The sequence below is a fragment of the Oryzias latipes genome, chromosome 16 (assembly GCF_002234675.1).
Source record: "Oryzias latipes chromosome 16, ASM223467v1".
NCBI lineage: Eukaryota > Metazoa > Chordata > Actinopteri > Beloniformes > Adrianichthyidae > Oryzias > Oryzias latipes.
Window position 1 is genome coordinate 24623351 of NC_019874.2, and position 16430 is coordinate 24639780.

The 16430-nt window shown below is 44.1% G+C and overlaps 2 protein-coding genes across 3 annotated transcripts in view; one reads left to right on the forward strand and one right to left on the reverse strand.

The window, feature by feature from the left end:
* Nucleotides 1-16430, reverse strand: part of LOC105356002 — a 50284-nt gene that overhangs the window by 16985 nt on the left and 16869 nt on the right. The gene's annotated exons all lie outside the window — the stretch shown is intronic.
* On the forward strand, nucleotides 11454-13427 carry LOC101169730 (free fatty acid receptor 2-like). The gene has a single exon (XM_004078447.4). It carries the CDS (start codon nucleotides 11799-11801, stop codon nucleotides 12795-12797), a length of 999 nt encoding a protein of 332 aa, XP_004078495.1. The 5' UTR covers nucleotides 11454-11798; the 3' UTR covers nucleotides 12798-13427.

A 16430-nucleotide genomic window follows, 5' to 3' on the forward strand; every position in this document is an offset into this window, starting at 1 on the left:
AACTCTCACCTATTGCCTCCTGACATAAAGGACTCATTTTATCAGTGTGATGCAGGTTCAGCGTGCTTCCAACTTTTTTAAGATTGAGTTTGCTGTCAAAGTGAAAAGTTCATAGCAAAACTGAGGGGATGTTAAACTTGATTTTTTCTTTTTAGAGAAAGGTCAAAGTGTAGAGCAAATGTTAAGTCAAACAAATGAAACTGGTCAAGCAGGAAGTAATGGTATTTGCATCTGAGTTGGCTAGACTTGCTTTAAAGTCTCGGGTTAGATTTCTGGGAAAATGTATCTCCTGCTGTGTCACTACAGATAAGCTGGAAACCACACAAGCCTTTGACCAAGAGTCCCAGCATACCTGCTGTCAGGGTCATGGGATGACTGGTGGAGATCCATATAAAAACAGTTTTATTTCTCTTTATTTGCTCTCCACGTGCTGTTGGTCATTATAGGTAGGAAGGGTAAAGCTCAGTCAGTTTGTTTTATCTACTAGTTCAGGAAATGCTCCACTCCTTTGGCCACCTGGGTGAGGCTGAGCGCAAGACAGAGCCTGATTAAACAAGCGGGTCACTCCATGTCCTACAGCACAAGTCGAGCCTGCAGTGAAGACCCACATACCTTCAAGGCTGTCGGCTTTTGAAAAGCTTCTAATACCCAGCAGGATTGAAGGTTTGCTTTTTGTTTCCTGCACCTTAACATCACCAGCTGTACCTTAACATCACCAGCTGTTGAGAATTTTTGTTTCTTAACAAGCAGAAAAACATCAATTAAACTGATGTCTGGACCATCCAACAAATCCTGCACACACAATCAACAAGGTTATAAAAGATACTATACTAAAGACTGGGTAGCTGCAGAGTTTATTGAATAAAACAAACTGAGCTCATTTATCTGTTATGTGTAGGCCTGACTCCTGCTCAGCTGTCCTGCATCTCTGTTGATTTTCTGTCTGCCTATTTAAGGTGTGTTTGTTTCTGTGCTCAGTGTCGGAGCGTATTCTGTTCTTGAGCCTTCAAGCTTGTGTTTCCCTCTGGCATTAAAGCCCTTCTTTTGGAATTCCATCTGGTTTGAGTTGTTCCTGCCTGCGTCTGGGTTTTCTCCTCTACCTGACCGTAACATTACGCTCCGACCATGTCCAACCCAGCAGGAAGGTCTGACTTAAGGGACTTACCAGGTTCTTCCTCCGAGGGGAGTTCTGCTACCGGCGATGAGCTATCTGTCCTGGCTCGTGAGATGCGTGGTTACATGTGTAGCCCCGAGAAGAAAAAAGAGGAGGATTAAACAAATTAATCCCATAAATGATCAATATTATTATTAATATTGATATTACAAAGTTACTAAAAGGAATATGTTTGAATAAGTCTAGAAGATGACACAGATTTAACCAGAAGGAAATGGGTTAAGTGTAAATAACAAGGTTATTGTTGTTTATTGAATGATGTTGATTATGGGTTTACTGTAAATAACAATGTTATTGTTGTTTATTGATTTGTTTTGGATTATGTAACCTCATCAGCGTCAGTTCACAGGACTATATCTTATTTTGAAGAAATGCGGAGTGTTCTGTGGAGTGTTCTTTGGTTTTGATTGGACTAAGCTGATTGGCTGAGGAGAGGATCGAAGAAAAAAGGAGAGAAAAAAAGGTCTGGACGTGGAAGCACGCGGGGAGGTGGAGAAGAAGACGGGAAAAAAATAAACTTTCTGCAGGCCAAAGTCAGGAGGAAAACTTGAGAGTGGTTTCCCGTGACAGAAAAGGTGACAGAAAGTTTCCCGTTTTGGAGTTTCTCACTGGAACGTGAACCGGAGTCCACGGAGCGGAGCTGCAGCGCTGAGGACGTTGGATTTTCCCCGCGACGGACGACAGGTGCTGTGGAAGGGCGGAGCAACGGCTAAAGCTGCACGGAGAACGCAGGAAGGCTTTGCACGGAAGGCTAAGGAAGTCGGTGATTTTTTTTCAGGCCTGCAACGAGGGTTTTTCCCCCGGGGGTAATAACTGACTGTGTGAATGAGTGAGTGAGTATGGGCCCAGTTTGTTATTTTTCATGACGTGGTGAAGTATTGCAATATCTGTGTTTGAAACAAACTTTTGAAACGAACTTTTAAAACCAGTTTATGAATGTTCAGTTAAGTTGTGAAATTTACATTTACTCAAGGTTCATATTTTTTTTTCCCGTTTAAGAGGAAGAGTATAAAAACCAGATATATTGACCAATATTTTTGTTTGTTTTGAGGGTCAACTCTTTATTTTATTAAACCTGAAACGGTGTTCAGTTTAAATGGTTGTCTGGTGTCATACTTTTTAGGAAGACGTACTTGTCTACTGTGAGTTCTGTGACGTTGTAACTCTTTAGATTTAAATAGGTAACCCGATTGGGAACTACCATAGCTCAACGAACCCAATCCCCCCATCACGACTCCGTAGGTTACCATTTTGTTAAAGTATTGCTGAGTGATGGGGCTACACATGTCCGGCATGCAACAGCTCCATGAGCGTCTCTCCAAGCTGGAGCATGTCCCCTCGTCTCCTCCTCGCCAAACCCGACTGGGTCATCCGGAGCCGTTTGATGGCACGCCTGAGGACTGCCGGGCGTTCATCACCTCCTGTCGCCTTCATTTCGATTTCAACCCGAGCGAGTTCCCGTCTGAACAGAGCAAGGTGGCTTTTGCTCTAAGTTACCTGACGGGCCGGGCCAAACGGTGGGGGTTAGCGGAGTGGGAGCGCGGAGCTGAGATGTGCCGCTCTTTCCGTGTTTTTTCCACTCAACTCCTCACCGTCTTCGATCCCTCTACTCCTCATCGAGCTGCGGCCTCAGAACTCCTCCGCCTCCAGCAAGGGGCTCGCAGCGTTTCGGACTATGCAGTGGAGTTCCGGACCCTGGCTGCCAGGACTCGCTGGCCGGATGAAGCATTGGTGGACGTTTTTCTCCGGGGTCTCTCCGACGGACTCAAGGACGAGCTAGCGGCTAGGGAGATTCCAGAGGATCTGGAGGAACTCAGTGCGTATTGACCGCCGGATGCGGGAGCGGGGCCGTGAGCGTCACAGCAACACAGGTTTTCGCCCACCGCTGCATGAGGAGGATCCACCACTCCAGTCCGACACTCCACGACGGGGTTTTCTTCCTCCTGCGGAGCCCATGCAGCTGGGAGCCGGCCGTCTCACTCCTGCAGAACGAAAGCGCCGCTTGAGAGGAGGTCTTTGCTTATACTGTGGACAGTCTGGACACTCTGTGCGCGACTGCCCGGTAAACTCCAGGGTTCATCAGCAGTGAGGGAACTGGTGAGCCGCAATTCTTCTTTTTCTTCTCCCTCACGGCCCTCTACCAAGGTCTTGGTGACTCAGGAGGAGTTTGAGACTCTAATTGACTCTGGCTCAGATGGTGACTTAATCTCTCAGGAGGTGGTGAACAAACTTAAAATCCCTGTTGAGCCTTTATCACCTGTGTTAGTCATTCATGCCATAAATGGGTCTGTTATCCATAAGGTGTCATGTCGTACTGTTAACATTTCTGTGTCTGTGTCCGGAAACCACACTGAACGGATGAGTTTCTATGTTGTGGAGTCTCTGAAGCCACAAGTGATTTTGGGTTTTCCGTGGTTATGCAGACATACCCCTCATATTGACTGGTCTACCGGACGGGTTTTGTCATGAAGTCCCTTTTGTTTACTCAACTGTCTTTCTTCTGCTGCATTTCGTAGTCCTGTTACAGCACAGCGGTCTCCTGACCCGCCGGATCTCAACAATGTTCCCCCTGTTTACCATGATTTATGCACTGTTTTCTGTAAGTTTAGAGCTAAATCCCTTCCCCCCCACCGCCCTTATGATTGTGCCATTGACCTTTTGCCCGGAACCCAACCGCCTAAAGGCCATATTTACCCCCTGTCTCCACCTGAGCGGGAGGCTATGGACAATTACCTGCAGGAGAGTCTACAGGCCGGGATCATTCGACCTTCCTCCTCTCCCGCCGGGGCTGGGTTCTTCTTTGTGGGAAAGCGTGATGGAGGACTGCGACCCTGCATCGATTACAGGGGTTTGAATAATATTACGGTGCGAAATACTTATCCCCTTCCTCTGTTACAGACAGCGTTTGACCTTTTGAGCGGGGCTTCAGTTTTTTCTAGATTGGATCTCAAGAGTGCATATCATCTGGTTCGCATACGAGAGGGGGATGAGTGGAAGACTGCCTTCAACACTCCGAGCGGACATTTCGAGTACCTGGTTATGCCCTTCGGCCTCACTAATGCTCCAGCGGTCTTCCAGTGTTTGATTAATGATGTCCTGAAAGACATGATAAACAAGTTTGTCTTTGTTTATCTTGATGACATCCTGATCTTCTCTCCAGACCTCGACACCCATGTGCAGCACGTCAGAACCGTCCTCCAGCGCCTACTAGAGAACCAGCTTTACTGTAAAGCAGAGAAGTGCGAGTTCCACACCAAGCAGACTCGCTTCCTTGGTCATGTGGTTTCTCCCGGAGGCGTCCAGATGGACAGCGCCAAGGTCAAAGCCGTTCTGGAGTGGCCTGTTCCTTCTGGACGGAAACAGCTCCAGCGCTTTCTCGGGTTCGCCAACTTTTATAGACGCTTCATCCGAGGCTTCAGTGGCGTTGCTGCACCCCTCCATAAGCTCACATCGGCTAAGGTACGTTTTGTCTGGGATGAGGGGGCCGACAAGACGTTCACCGAGCTGAAGCGACGTTTCTCTACAGCCCCTATTCTGACTCAGCCTGATCCCTCTAAGCAATTCATCGTAGAGGTGGATGCATCTGAGTCTGGGGTGGGGGCTGTGTTATCGCAGAGAGCGTCCGATAATAAGGTTCATCCCTCCGCGTATTTCTCCCGCAAGCTCACTCCTGCGGAGAGAAACTACGACATAGGGAACAGAGAACTCCTGGCAGTAAAACTGGCTTTGGAGGAGTGGCGTCATTGGTTGGAGGGGGCTGCGCAGCCGTTCTTGGTCTGGACTGATCATAAGAACTTGGATTATATCAGGACGGCCAAGCGTCTTAACCCTCGTCAAGCGAGGTGGGCCCTCTTCTTTGACAGGTTCAATTTCTGTCTGTCCTACCGTCCTGGCAGCAGGAACCTCAAGCCGGACGCTCTCTCACGCCAGTTCCAGCAGGAGGAGTCTGGGTCTCCTGCTGTTCCCACCACCATCATCCCTTCCCACCTGGTGTTGGGAACCACACGCTGGTCTCTGGAGCGGAGGGTTAAGGCGGCTGTTTCTGACCCCGCCACTGTACCAGCTGGCTGTCCAGATGGATGCCTGTTTGTTCCTCCTTCTCTGCGCACCTTGGTCCTAAAGTGGGGGCACTCCTCCAGACTGGCTTGTCATCCCGGTGTGACCAGGACCGGCTTTCTTGTGGCCCAGCGTTTTTGGTGGCCCTCTATGTCCTCCGACATTAGGGCTTTTGTGGCGGCTTGTCCTGTTTGTGCCAGTGTCAAGATCCCAAGGACCCCGCCTGCTGGTTTACTCCACCCTCTACCTGTGCCGTCTAGACCTTGGTCCCACGTAGCCATGGACTTTGTCACCGGTCTACCCAACTCCAGAGGTAAAACAGTCATACTCACCCTCATTGACCGTTTCTCCAAACTAGTGCATGCCATACCTCTGAGGAAACTCCCATCTGCAAAGGAACTAGCGGTACTAGTTTCCCAGCATTTGTTCAGCCTGCACGGTCTTCCTCAGAACATCACCTCAGATCGTGGGCCTCAATTCGTTGCTGCCTTCTGGAGGGAGTTTTGCTGCCTCCTCGGGATCAAGGTCAGTCTGAGTTCTGGTTTCCATCCTCAGACTAACGGCCAGGTAGAGCGGTACAACCAGGATTTGGAGACAACACTTCGAGCCTTGTGCAGCAAGAACCCCAGAACCTGGTCGTCTCAGCTCCCATGGGCTGAGTATTCCCACAACTCCCTAATCAACACTTCCGGATACTCCCCATTCCAAGCTGCCTATGGTTATCAACCTCCTTTGTTTCCCCACCAGGAACAATTGGCTGCCTCTTCTGGTCCCGCTGCCTTTTTGAGACGCTGTCGTCGCACCTGGAGCAGGTACAGGCTGAAGCTTCTGCAGAACCAGGAGCGGTTCACGGCTGTAGCCAATCGTCGGAGGTCCGCAGCTCCGGAGTACAAGGTGGGGGACAGAGTATGGCTCTCCTCAGCCAATGTTCCTTTGAAGGGAGGGTCCAGAAAGCTGCAACCCCGCTACATCGGTCCCTACACCATCTCCAAGGTCATCAATCCTGTGGCTGTGGAGCTGGAACTGCCTCGCTCCCTGAGGATCCACTCGGTGTTCCACGTTAGCAAGATTAAGCCTGCCAGGGACTCTCCCCTACAGCCTGCTCCAGCTCCTCCTCCTGGCCCTCGTATCGTGGATGGTGATCCAGTTTATACGGTCAAGTCCCTCCTCGCTTCCAGACGGGTGGGTCGGGGCCTGCAGTACTTGGTCGATTGGGAGGGGTATGGACCGGCGGATCGTCAGTGGATCCCTGGCCGTTACATCGTTGATCCGTCCCTCATCTCTCGCTTCCATCGTGACTACCCTGATCAGCCTCACCCTCGTCCGTCTGGTAGCCGGTCTTAGCGGGGGGGGTTATGTTATGTGTGGGCCTGACTCCTGCTCAGCTGTCCTGCATCTCTGTTGATTTTCTGTCTGCCTATTTAAGGTGTGTTTGTTTCTGTGCTCAGTGTCGGAGCGTATTCTGTTCTTGAGCCTTCAAGCTTGTGTTTCCCTCTGGCATTAAAGCCCTTCTTTTGGAATTCCATCTGGTTTGAGTTGTTCCTGCCTGCGTCTGGGTTTTCTCCTCTACCTGACCGTAACATTATCACACTCCAGTTGACTTTAAACACCGTTCTAACTACCTTTAAAATATCAGCCCTTCACTACCAGTGTTTTTGATTGTGCTCTGTTCCCTGTTATTCAAAAGGAATGTGCTGCCTTGTTTTTGTGGGTCAGCACCTCAGAGCTGCCTATTTTTTTAAACAATTCTAAATATATGTTTTGCATCTTCTGAAGAAAATAAGGGCTATAAAAAGGACAAGATAAACAAAGTGTGAACAAAGCGTCATTTATAGAGAGGAAATTAATAATGTTGAGGTACATTTATAGTAGGATGTGTGATAAACATATTAACACTTAGATATGACCATAAAGTTCTACATTCATTTATTCAATCATCTATAGAGACACTGGAGTCAACCCAGTTACTGTCGGGGGAAAAACGTGGTGCATCCTGCACAGTAGTCAGGAAATATGCCCACTTTTACATCTAAGGGACAATTTAGTCATTAATCAACCCATGCAGTGTGTTTTTGGACTGAGAGAGGAAGAAAACCCACACATGCAGGAGAGGAACTCACAAACTCAAAATAGCTGCTAACTCTAGTTGGAGACCTTGTGGGTACCAACATGTTCCTGCTTATTTTTGCTGGATAAAGGAGCCCAGGGAGTCTTGCAATATCTCTGCCTTCAAAATGCCACTGCGGTGCCATGTGACCTCACCTTAAGCAGGCCTTTGGGGGAGTTAAATGTGACATTTACAACGTTTTTTTGGCAGGGTTCCATTTTTTAAAATTGCTCACTATCGTGTACTATTTAGAGGCCTTTGATAAGGACAATGTTTTTCGGAGGGATATCGAGAGTCTTTTGGGAGTGACATTTTGCTGACCTAGAAAAGCACAGTTTGTCGTATAAGTCATCCAATAACAACAGTGGCCCTCAGAACCTAAGGCTTGAGCAACACAATGTTGAATTTATTGTGGTTGTTAGGGTTTTGTTTGTCCTAAAACTAAATGGTGGTCAGCCCTCTTGTTTCACAGTGAAGAGGCCCTGGTTCAAATCCCATGTGGGTTTTCTACGGGCTCTTTGGTTTCCTCCCACATTCCAAAAACATAATTCATAGATTAATTGGTGACTCTAAATTCTCCCTAGGAGAGAGTGTGTGATTGTGTGGCCCTTACAGTAGCTGGGACCAGCTCTTGTAGCCCCGCAACCCGGAAGAGGATACTGCGGGTTTGGAAAATGGATGAATGGAATATGGAGATCTTGGTTGAGTGTTCTTGCCCAAGGTGGAAGAGTTTAAATATCTTAAGGTCTTGTTCACGAGTGAGAGAAGATCAGAGAGTGAGATTGAAAGGTGGATTGGAAAGGCATCTGTTGTGGTGAAAAGAGAGGTTAGTCAGAAAGCAAAGCTCTCAATTCATTGGTCTATAGTTTTTCCAATACGCATCTGTGGTCATGAGCTCTGGGTCATGACGGGAAGAACGAGGTCTTGAATACAAATGGCTGAAATGAGCTTTCTCCGTTTTGGCTGGGTGTTCTCTTAGATATAGGCTGAGTTGTTCTTGCCACATGCAATACATTTCAGATTTGTTTTTGTTCTTCAAAAGTAATTCCTTGCCTTACTGTACTAATGCTTCTGAATTGGAATATGTTACTTCAGCAAGATACTTGCAGAAGTATAACAAGATACAGATGTACAATTTTCTGTTGTTTTTTTGGCAGCGGCGCAATCAGTCGCAGAAGCCCCTTGCTCTTTCAATTGTGTGTGCTTTTGTTTATTTAAGATGCATTTTTCCTACATTTTTTCTTGCCAACCTACATTAGATCACAAGTACAGTCGGCTGAACTGTTGGAAATTAAAAATAGCAAAATATGCAACGTTTCGGACACTAAATCAGAGATGCTGGAAGAGCTTAGATTACTATGCCAGCAAGTAACCACTGCACAGGACTCGCCAGCCGCGCCCACCTCGAGGAAAGAAGCACCGAAAACGGTGAGCGAGATCAAGGAAGAGGGGACATTGTGGAGGTATCCGAGCCAGGCTGGCAGCTAAGCCAACTCACCCTGCCCTACTATCTATACTTCTAGTTAACGTGAGGTCCCTGGACAAAAAGATGGATAACGTTTGACTGCTCCAATGAACGAACCGGATAATGTAACAACTAACATGGTATTGGGCGGACAGAGCCCTCGTAGACAGATGAAAAAGTCATGGCGGTGGGGTTTGTGTTTACATCCGTGACGTGTGGTGCGAGGATGCTAAGGTGGTAAGCACTGTTCACCGCGGGTGGAGTTCATGATCCAACAAAAGTGGTGATCTATATTAGAGCTATCCAGCTGTACAGTTATGAGCCATGGATCTACGTGGAACTAACCAGCTGCAAATCGATGCATCCAAATGGGGCAGAGCAGGGAGTTGGTGGCTGCACAGCACATTTTCTACGTAACAAACCTGATCTTTTTCAGGCTGCTATTTTGTCTGCTCCTGATTCACAGCGATTTGAAAAAAGAAATAATCAAAAATGCAAATTGAACCCAAATCTTTCAACAACATGGTGTTAAGAACACCAAAAACCCAATTTTCATCAGAGCGTCTTTAAATGACTTATAGTATCCCGTCAGACAGTGACTGACAAATTTGAGCAAGGCTTTGCGCTATCCTGGAGATGCCTGAATTAGGAATAGAAAAAGCTGTTGAAAGTATTTTTATGGAATGAACAGACAAAAAAAGTGGGGGTCCTACATGTACAGATACAGCACAGTCATGGTTTCAAACCAGTGCTTGACTACACATCAAATTCCATCAGTCCATGTTAAATTCTCAAACAAAAACTGTTGCAAGTAACAGTTTATATACAGCAGCAAAAGCAGTTCAGAAAATCTGTTCTTAGAAAAAACACAACTACTCACTCATACCAACTATTCCTTACCATGCTCGAGTATGCTGCACCTCAAAGCTGGTTGGTGTGAATGATGTTACATCCTTTGCACAAGAAAGCAAAGAGAGGCTGACTTGCAGGTCATAGCACATTTCCCTGGCATTTGGTCATTGATTCAACTAAATTATCAATTTTGTGACAGGCATTGTGTCTGCAAAATGTTGTACAATGTAAAAATACAAATTTAGCTCACAATAAAAAGGATTCTCTTTTTGGGTGGTGGTTGGTAAACCACATATTAACCCTTGTGCTATCTTAGATGACCCCACCCTTACATTGACATGTTATCCATACCATGACAAAGGTGGATAAAGGTGGAGAGGATTTCATGTATTCTATGGACACCAGTGAGGTTCACAAATCATTGAAGAAAAAAGGTTCAGCGCACTGTCTTGTGGGGTCTAGATAACCCCACTCCCAATGTTAAAGTGCCTAGGATAGCACAAGGGTTAATCATGAGGCAATGTGAGAATTGACCAGGTACTAGGTGAACAGCAGTTGAACCACAGTGTTCCACTGTGGGTCAACACTGACTGCCTGGTTTGAACAAGACCTCAGAGCTTTTTCTGTTGGACAAATGCTCAGAAATCAAACCACAGAGTAGCAGACAAACGCTCCACCCTCTAATCCACAGAGGCCTGTTTAATGAAGTGACAGTTAATATGCTACTCAGAAAAACACTCCAATATCTCACAATAAAACAGTCTTGCAGGCACAACAAAAAGAAGGCCAGTGGTTACTGGGGAAACCGTGTCTGGTGATTGTGGCAGACTAACGGTGGCAGTATCTGCAATAATTTCCATTATCCCCACTGAAAGTCTAGATTATCATGTAAATAAGTGGCCGTGCCAGATGAAGGCAGGTTGGAGGTGAAAGCTGGGGAAATCGAGGAGATCAAACAACACAGCTGAGTAATAACCCCATGTTGACGTGCCAAGAAACGGGCAATGGAGGTAAGCCACAATTACCACTGGAGACTTGTCGCAGAGGAGAGACTATTTGTTAACCAAAAAAACCACCACTGCAGATAGAGGGGACGTCTTAAACTTGTGAGGTGTACATTTTTGGTTTCATCCCAGTCTCTAGTGATGAACAAAAACAAAACAACACTTCTGCTTGGTGAGTTGACTATAAAAAATTGAGTCGCCGTCTTACTTACACCGTCTTACTCACCTGACACAGATCGCTATATGAAAGGTAGGAACTCATTTTTCCTTTGTAACACTCTAAACTGTTTAAATGAAAACCAACTTTATTTATTTTTTATTCTCTTTACATTTGTGTTTTATTATCCTCACATTCAGATTTAATAGTGACATAGGGAACAGGTAAAAACAGCAAAGTAAAATTTAGTCTTGAAGCTCAAGACATTAATTTTCCCAGTGCATTTCTCTCATTAGGTTTATGAGGGTTATAGTTTTCTACTATACATCCAACATTTGGTCATATAGTTTGAACAAGGCCTGGAAGTTCATGATAACGTCGCAGAAGATTATAATTACTATATCATTATAATTATTATAATTAATATATCATTACACCAGGACCACAGTATTAGGTTTGTATACAAACTCATTTGTAGACACCAGTACATTTAATCATCATTGTGAAAGGACATAAAAACCTCAAAACTCGAAACTCCAAACTGTGAAGCATAGATAAGGATAAATTAAGGAAGACTAAAGGTAAAATAAATTATAGATTGATAGTTTTTCATAATCTTGTTTTGTTCCAGCCAAATAGTCATTATAAGAAAGTTTCAGAAATGCACATTTGACCCTACAATGGACTGTATTTAACTTGATTTTTTCTCGTTTCCTCTTATCTGCAGAGCTCAGAGCTCCAGAGAAAATAATGGGCTCTGTTTATTGGTGAGGACAAGGAAACCGTGCTGCCGTGCTGCCAGTTTGTTCCAGGCCACTGACCCAATAAGATGCCTTCAGGTCCTGTAGCTTAGCCTGTTCAACAGATCAAACTCCCCTTGTGCTGCAGGCTTTTTTGGTTCCAGCAGCAAAAGATTATAAAAAGACGATTTTCAGTTTATTTCATTAATTTTTGACTGATCTGAGGCAAAAACCGAGGTCAACATGCATGGTTGCAAGACTGGGCTGTGCCTCCCCGTCTACATTCTTACCTTTGTGCTGGGCTTCCCAGCAAACGTCCTGGCCTTCTACACCTTCTACAAGAAGGTGAGGCAGAAGCCCAAACCAATAGACATACTGCTCCTCAACCTGACCATCTCTGACCTCCTCTTCCTCCTCTTCCTGCCATTCAAGATGCAGGAAGTGGTGGACGACATGTTGTGGAAGTTACCCTACGCACTCTGCTCATTGTCTGGCTTTGTCTTCTACATGACCACCTACAACAGTACCTTCTTCCTCACTGCTGTCAGTGTGGAGCGCTACCTGGGTGTAGCCTTCCCCATTCAACACTCCTTGAGGCGCCGGCCGGTGTACGCTGTGGCTGCCAGCATCTTCTGCTGGATTTTCTCTTTCCTTCACCCGGGTATTGTCTTTATTGTCCCGTTTATTGGACAGGATGAGTCCCTGAACTCCACATCTCCCTCTGATATGAGCCAGAAGAAGGTGTGTTATAAAAACTTTACGGAGGCTCAGCTGCAGGTCCTCCTTCCTGTCCGGCTCGAAGCCTGCATTGTGCTTTTCTGCATACCTTTCCTCATTAGCAGTTTCTGCTACATCAATTTCATCAGGATTCTGTCTAAGCTTCAGCACATTGACCGGCGCCGGCGCCTGCGGGCCATTGGCATGGCTTTGGGAACACTGGTGGTGTTTGCATTATGTTTTGGACCATTGAACGTCTCACACATAATTGGATACATCACAAATGAAAGTCCTGCTTGGAGAGACAAAGCCTTACTGTGCAGTACCTTCAACGCATGCCTGGACCCTTTTATTTTCTACTTTTCCTCATCCGCTGTAAGAGGAACTGTTGGTAAAGTGGTGGAAGGAGTTAAACACTCTCTAAGCAGGTGCATGTCCTGTCACATGTTCCAAGCCTCGCAACGGGGAATTAACAGGACAACACAAGATAAGAAACACAAACAAAGTGAGACCAATTCTACCTGAGCTGACTGGAAGGGAGCTTCACAATTCCCTTGCAGTCAGCTCAGATAGAATTATATATTTATGTCACGATTACATTTTATACTCGAGAAAATGACTTGGCGGCGCACACTGCGGCATGTTTCTGTTTGACTCAGATGAACTTCCTGTTTCAGAAAGCTCCACCTGAGCAAGCATAATCACTTTTCTGATGGAGTGCTGTGCACAAACCTGCAGAGACTAGCCATTTTGAACTGTAATCTAATACAGAGAAAGCATTTTTGCAAAGTGGAAGGATTTTCTAAGTTCTTTGATACAAAAAGGTGTGGTGGAGATGTAAACTAGAGATGACAACAAAACAACACCCAACAACAGCTAAAAAGATCCTATCTCCTCACAATGGGAGACAAATCTTTCTTGCCAGCTTTCATCATGAACCGGATGTTTGTCTGCAGCAACCTGCTTAATATATGACAAGCAGGATTTCTTTAGCCTGTAATGCTCAGCACTGCACTTTCATTATTTGGTGTTTCTCTTTCTGACAGGTTTGTTTCTGTCCTCATGCAGACTGGGTTTGTTCAACATTACCATATTTATATAAAATATGAAGTAAGAATGTGTGAAAAGTTGTGTATGTCTGGGATGTAATACATGAAAAAAGAAAATAAAAAGGAAATATATATATATATATATATATATATATATATATATATATATATATATATATATATATATATATATATATATATATATACATGCATATATATGCACACTCCAACGATGTTAACAGATATCCCATGGAATTTATGACAAATTGTTTAGAAAATTTTACAAGCAAAACGGTCTGAGCCTCCATGAAGGAAGAAGAAAAGCAAAAAAAGTTTCCAATCAGCATCATTATCATTAACATTATCATTTTGTGTAAATAAAAAAAGAGTTTCATGTTTTGTACAGAATAAGTTTGATGTATCATGACAACCTCATAATAAAGACTATTTTTACTTCATGAGAATCAGAATTCTGACTGAGCAAAAGATTATCTGTTTTCCATCATTCCACAAACACCACCACCTGTTAATTGGTAGCTCGTGGTTTTTGCTCTTGGCATCGTGGGTAATCTAAGATGCACTTTCTTCAACATGGGAATCAAGATCTCACCCACATGCTGCAAAGATAAACAATGCCATCACCCAAGCAAGCGCTGGTATCACCTTTAATCCTTTTATGTGAGGATTAGAGGGTGAGCTATAACTGTGTTTGACAGGTGTATGAGAAAGGAAGAAGCATTTTATTTTGACTCACGGTGAGTGACTAAGACGAGCGGGCTAGAAGCCATCGAAGCAGTGAACAAATCCTCCATCACTCTCGTCAGCACGCTACACTGTAAAGTTGTTCCAGGGAAGATTTAGTTTTGATGTGCAAAAAGAAGTGACTCAGTGTTTGAAAGCACACATGTACTGATGAGCATATGTTCAGTAAAGAAGGCCTTGAAGTGAGAGAAATTTCTATAGAAAGGGACAGAAAGGAGAATCTAAGGTTTACTTCTATATAGTCAGAGTTAGATCAGTAACTGATGACATTTCTGGACTTAATTAACGTCTTGTCTACTGAGATGAACTGCATTAACAACACTTGGCTTTGTGACCCTATAAGGCATAATTTAATTTCCAATTTGATAAAAAAGATATTTGTCAATGTTTTTGCAGTTCAAGGTGATGTCAAATGATCGTATTTTTTGTACTTTAGGACGCACTGGATAATAAGGCACACCGTCAATGAATGGTTCATTTTTGAATTGATGTCAGATATGAGATGCATCAAACTAAAAGGCACATAATGCAGGACAAATGAGTCAGAAATAATTCAGTCAGTCACACTTTATTAACTGCGTTCACAGTAAGTCTGGAACTTGTTTTTAACACGTTCAACGTTAGCTGCATCAGCTGTGTTAGCATGTTCACAACACCTGTAACTCCCAACTTTGTTTGCAAACACAAAAAAATCTGACTGATACCACTAAAACAAACGATACTTTGACTACAATATAGAGAGATCTTAGGAATGAATAAAGATTTATTTGTGATACAAAAATGTGCATAAAATAGTCCATAGTCTTTTGGTGGTAAGGCTCTGGACAGATGACATCTTTATCCAGGTGGGATAAGATTGGACAGTAGATGGATAAACCACATGCTGATTGTGGCTGAGGCCAGTCCACAACATAGAATTGGTCCAGGTGGAGAATGAGGTGTTTTTTCTACATAAAAGCCAGTAACTTATATCTTTAAATCTGGATGTTCTTTGGCAAACGATTTCAGTATTTGACTCACCTCTTTATTCCAGTCTGCTTTGACCAGAGGAAGATTCATGATTGTAACTACATGGATACAGTATAATCCCACTGTATGCAGAGAATGTTCACTAAACTATCAAATTTAATGACAAACAAGCCCAAGATTTAGGGGGGAATACATCAAACATAACGTATATAAGTCTTTTCAGTTTAAATAGGTCACCCCTGGGTTAGATGTTTGTTGCATGATCATTTAAGATTTACAACTCAGCTTGAACTACTGGGGTATTTCTGGAAGGAACTTCCAATTAAAATGTTGTTACTCGTTGAAGCTGAAACTTGAACTTTAAGAAACATGGGAATCTATTCAAGTCTTTAAATTAATTCTGTTTTGGATTCTAGGTCACTGTTGGAAGAAGTAGAAGCAGTGTTGGTACTGAGATATTTGCTCCTGTTGAAGCAGAGACTCACAGAGCTGACAGCATTCCAAAAAACAGCAGGTGTCAGAATATGTAGGGCACGTGTCAAACTCAAGGCCCGGGGCCAAATGTGGCCCGCCATATCACTTTATGTGCCCCGCGAAAGCATGAAAGTTTTCAATTTCTTAAAATATTTTTTTTTAGTTGATTGCATATTATTTATGTGTGGGTGTTGTAATTATTCAATGTTTGCAGGTCTTATATGTGTGTGTGCAGAAAAATTGTTGTCATCAAACCATCAGTTGGATGCAAGGCTGTGTGCTGCCTTGTTTTGTTAAATGCTACACGTGTAATTATGTTTTTCTAGCTCAGTTTATGTTATTTTTCTTTACTCACTTTGACAGTTTGATCGTGGATTTCAATAAGCTGACAAAATGTAAAAGGATTTCTGCTAGAGTAAAGAGAAAACACATGTTTTCTATGCAACTGTAATTGTCACTTTAAAAAGTTATATTTAATAAATAATCTGTTATGTAACATTAAGGAGAAGTTACATTTATTTTTCATTACATTTAGTTATATGTATAAGTTACATCTGGCCCTTCGAGGACAGCCACTATGCTGATGTGGCCCCTGGTGAAAATGAGTTTGACACCCCTGATTTAGGGCAATGTGTTGCAATGATAAAATCCCTTCACGTAGCGCAATTAAATTTTTTTCTAATATTTATTCTAAACGAAGGAAGGAGATACAGCAGTTGTCAGTGTTGAGTGGTCACATCCCAACCCCCCCCCCCCCCCATGAGATTCCAAGGCCTGCTTTTTTGTTGTGAGAATAAATCCACTGAAGAGATGCACTTCCAGGCTCTGGTTGTCCATCACCAGAAAATACTTTGATCTGCAGGAATGGAGGTCACCAACCAATCTGAACACAGCAGGGCTCCGT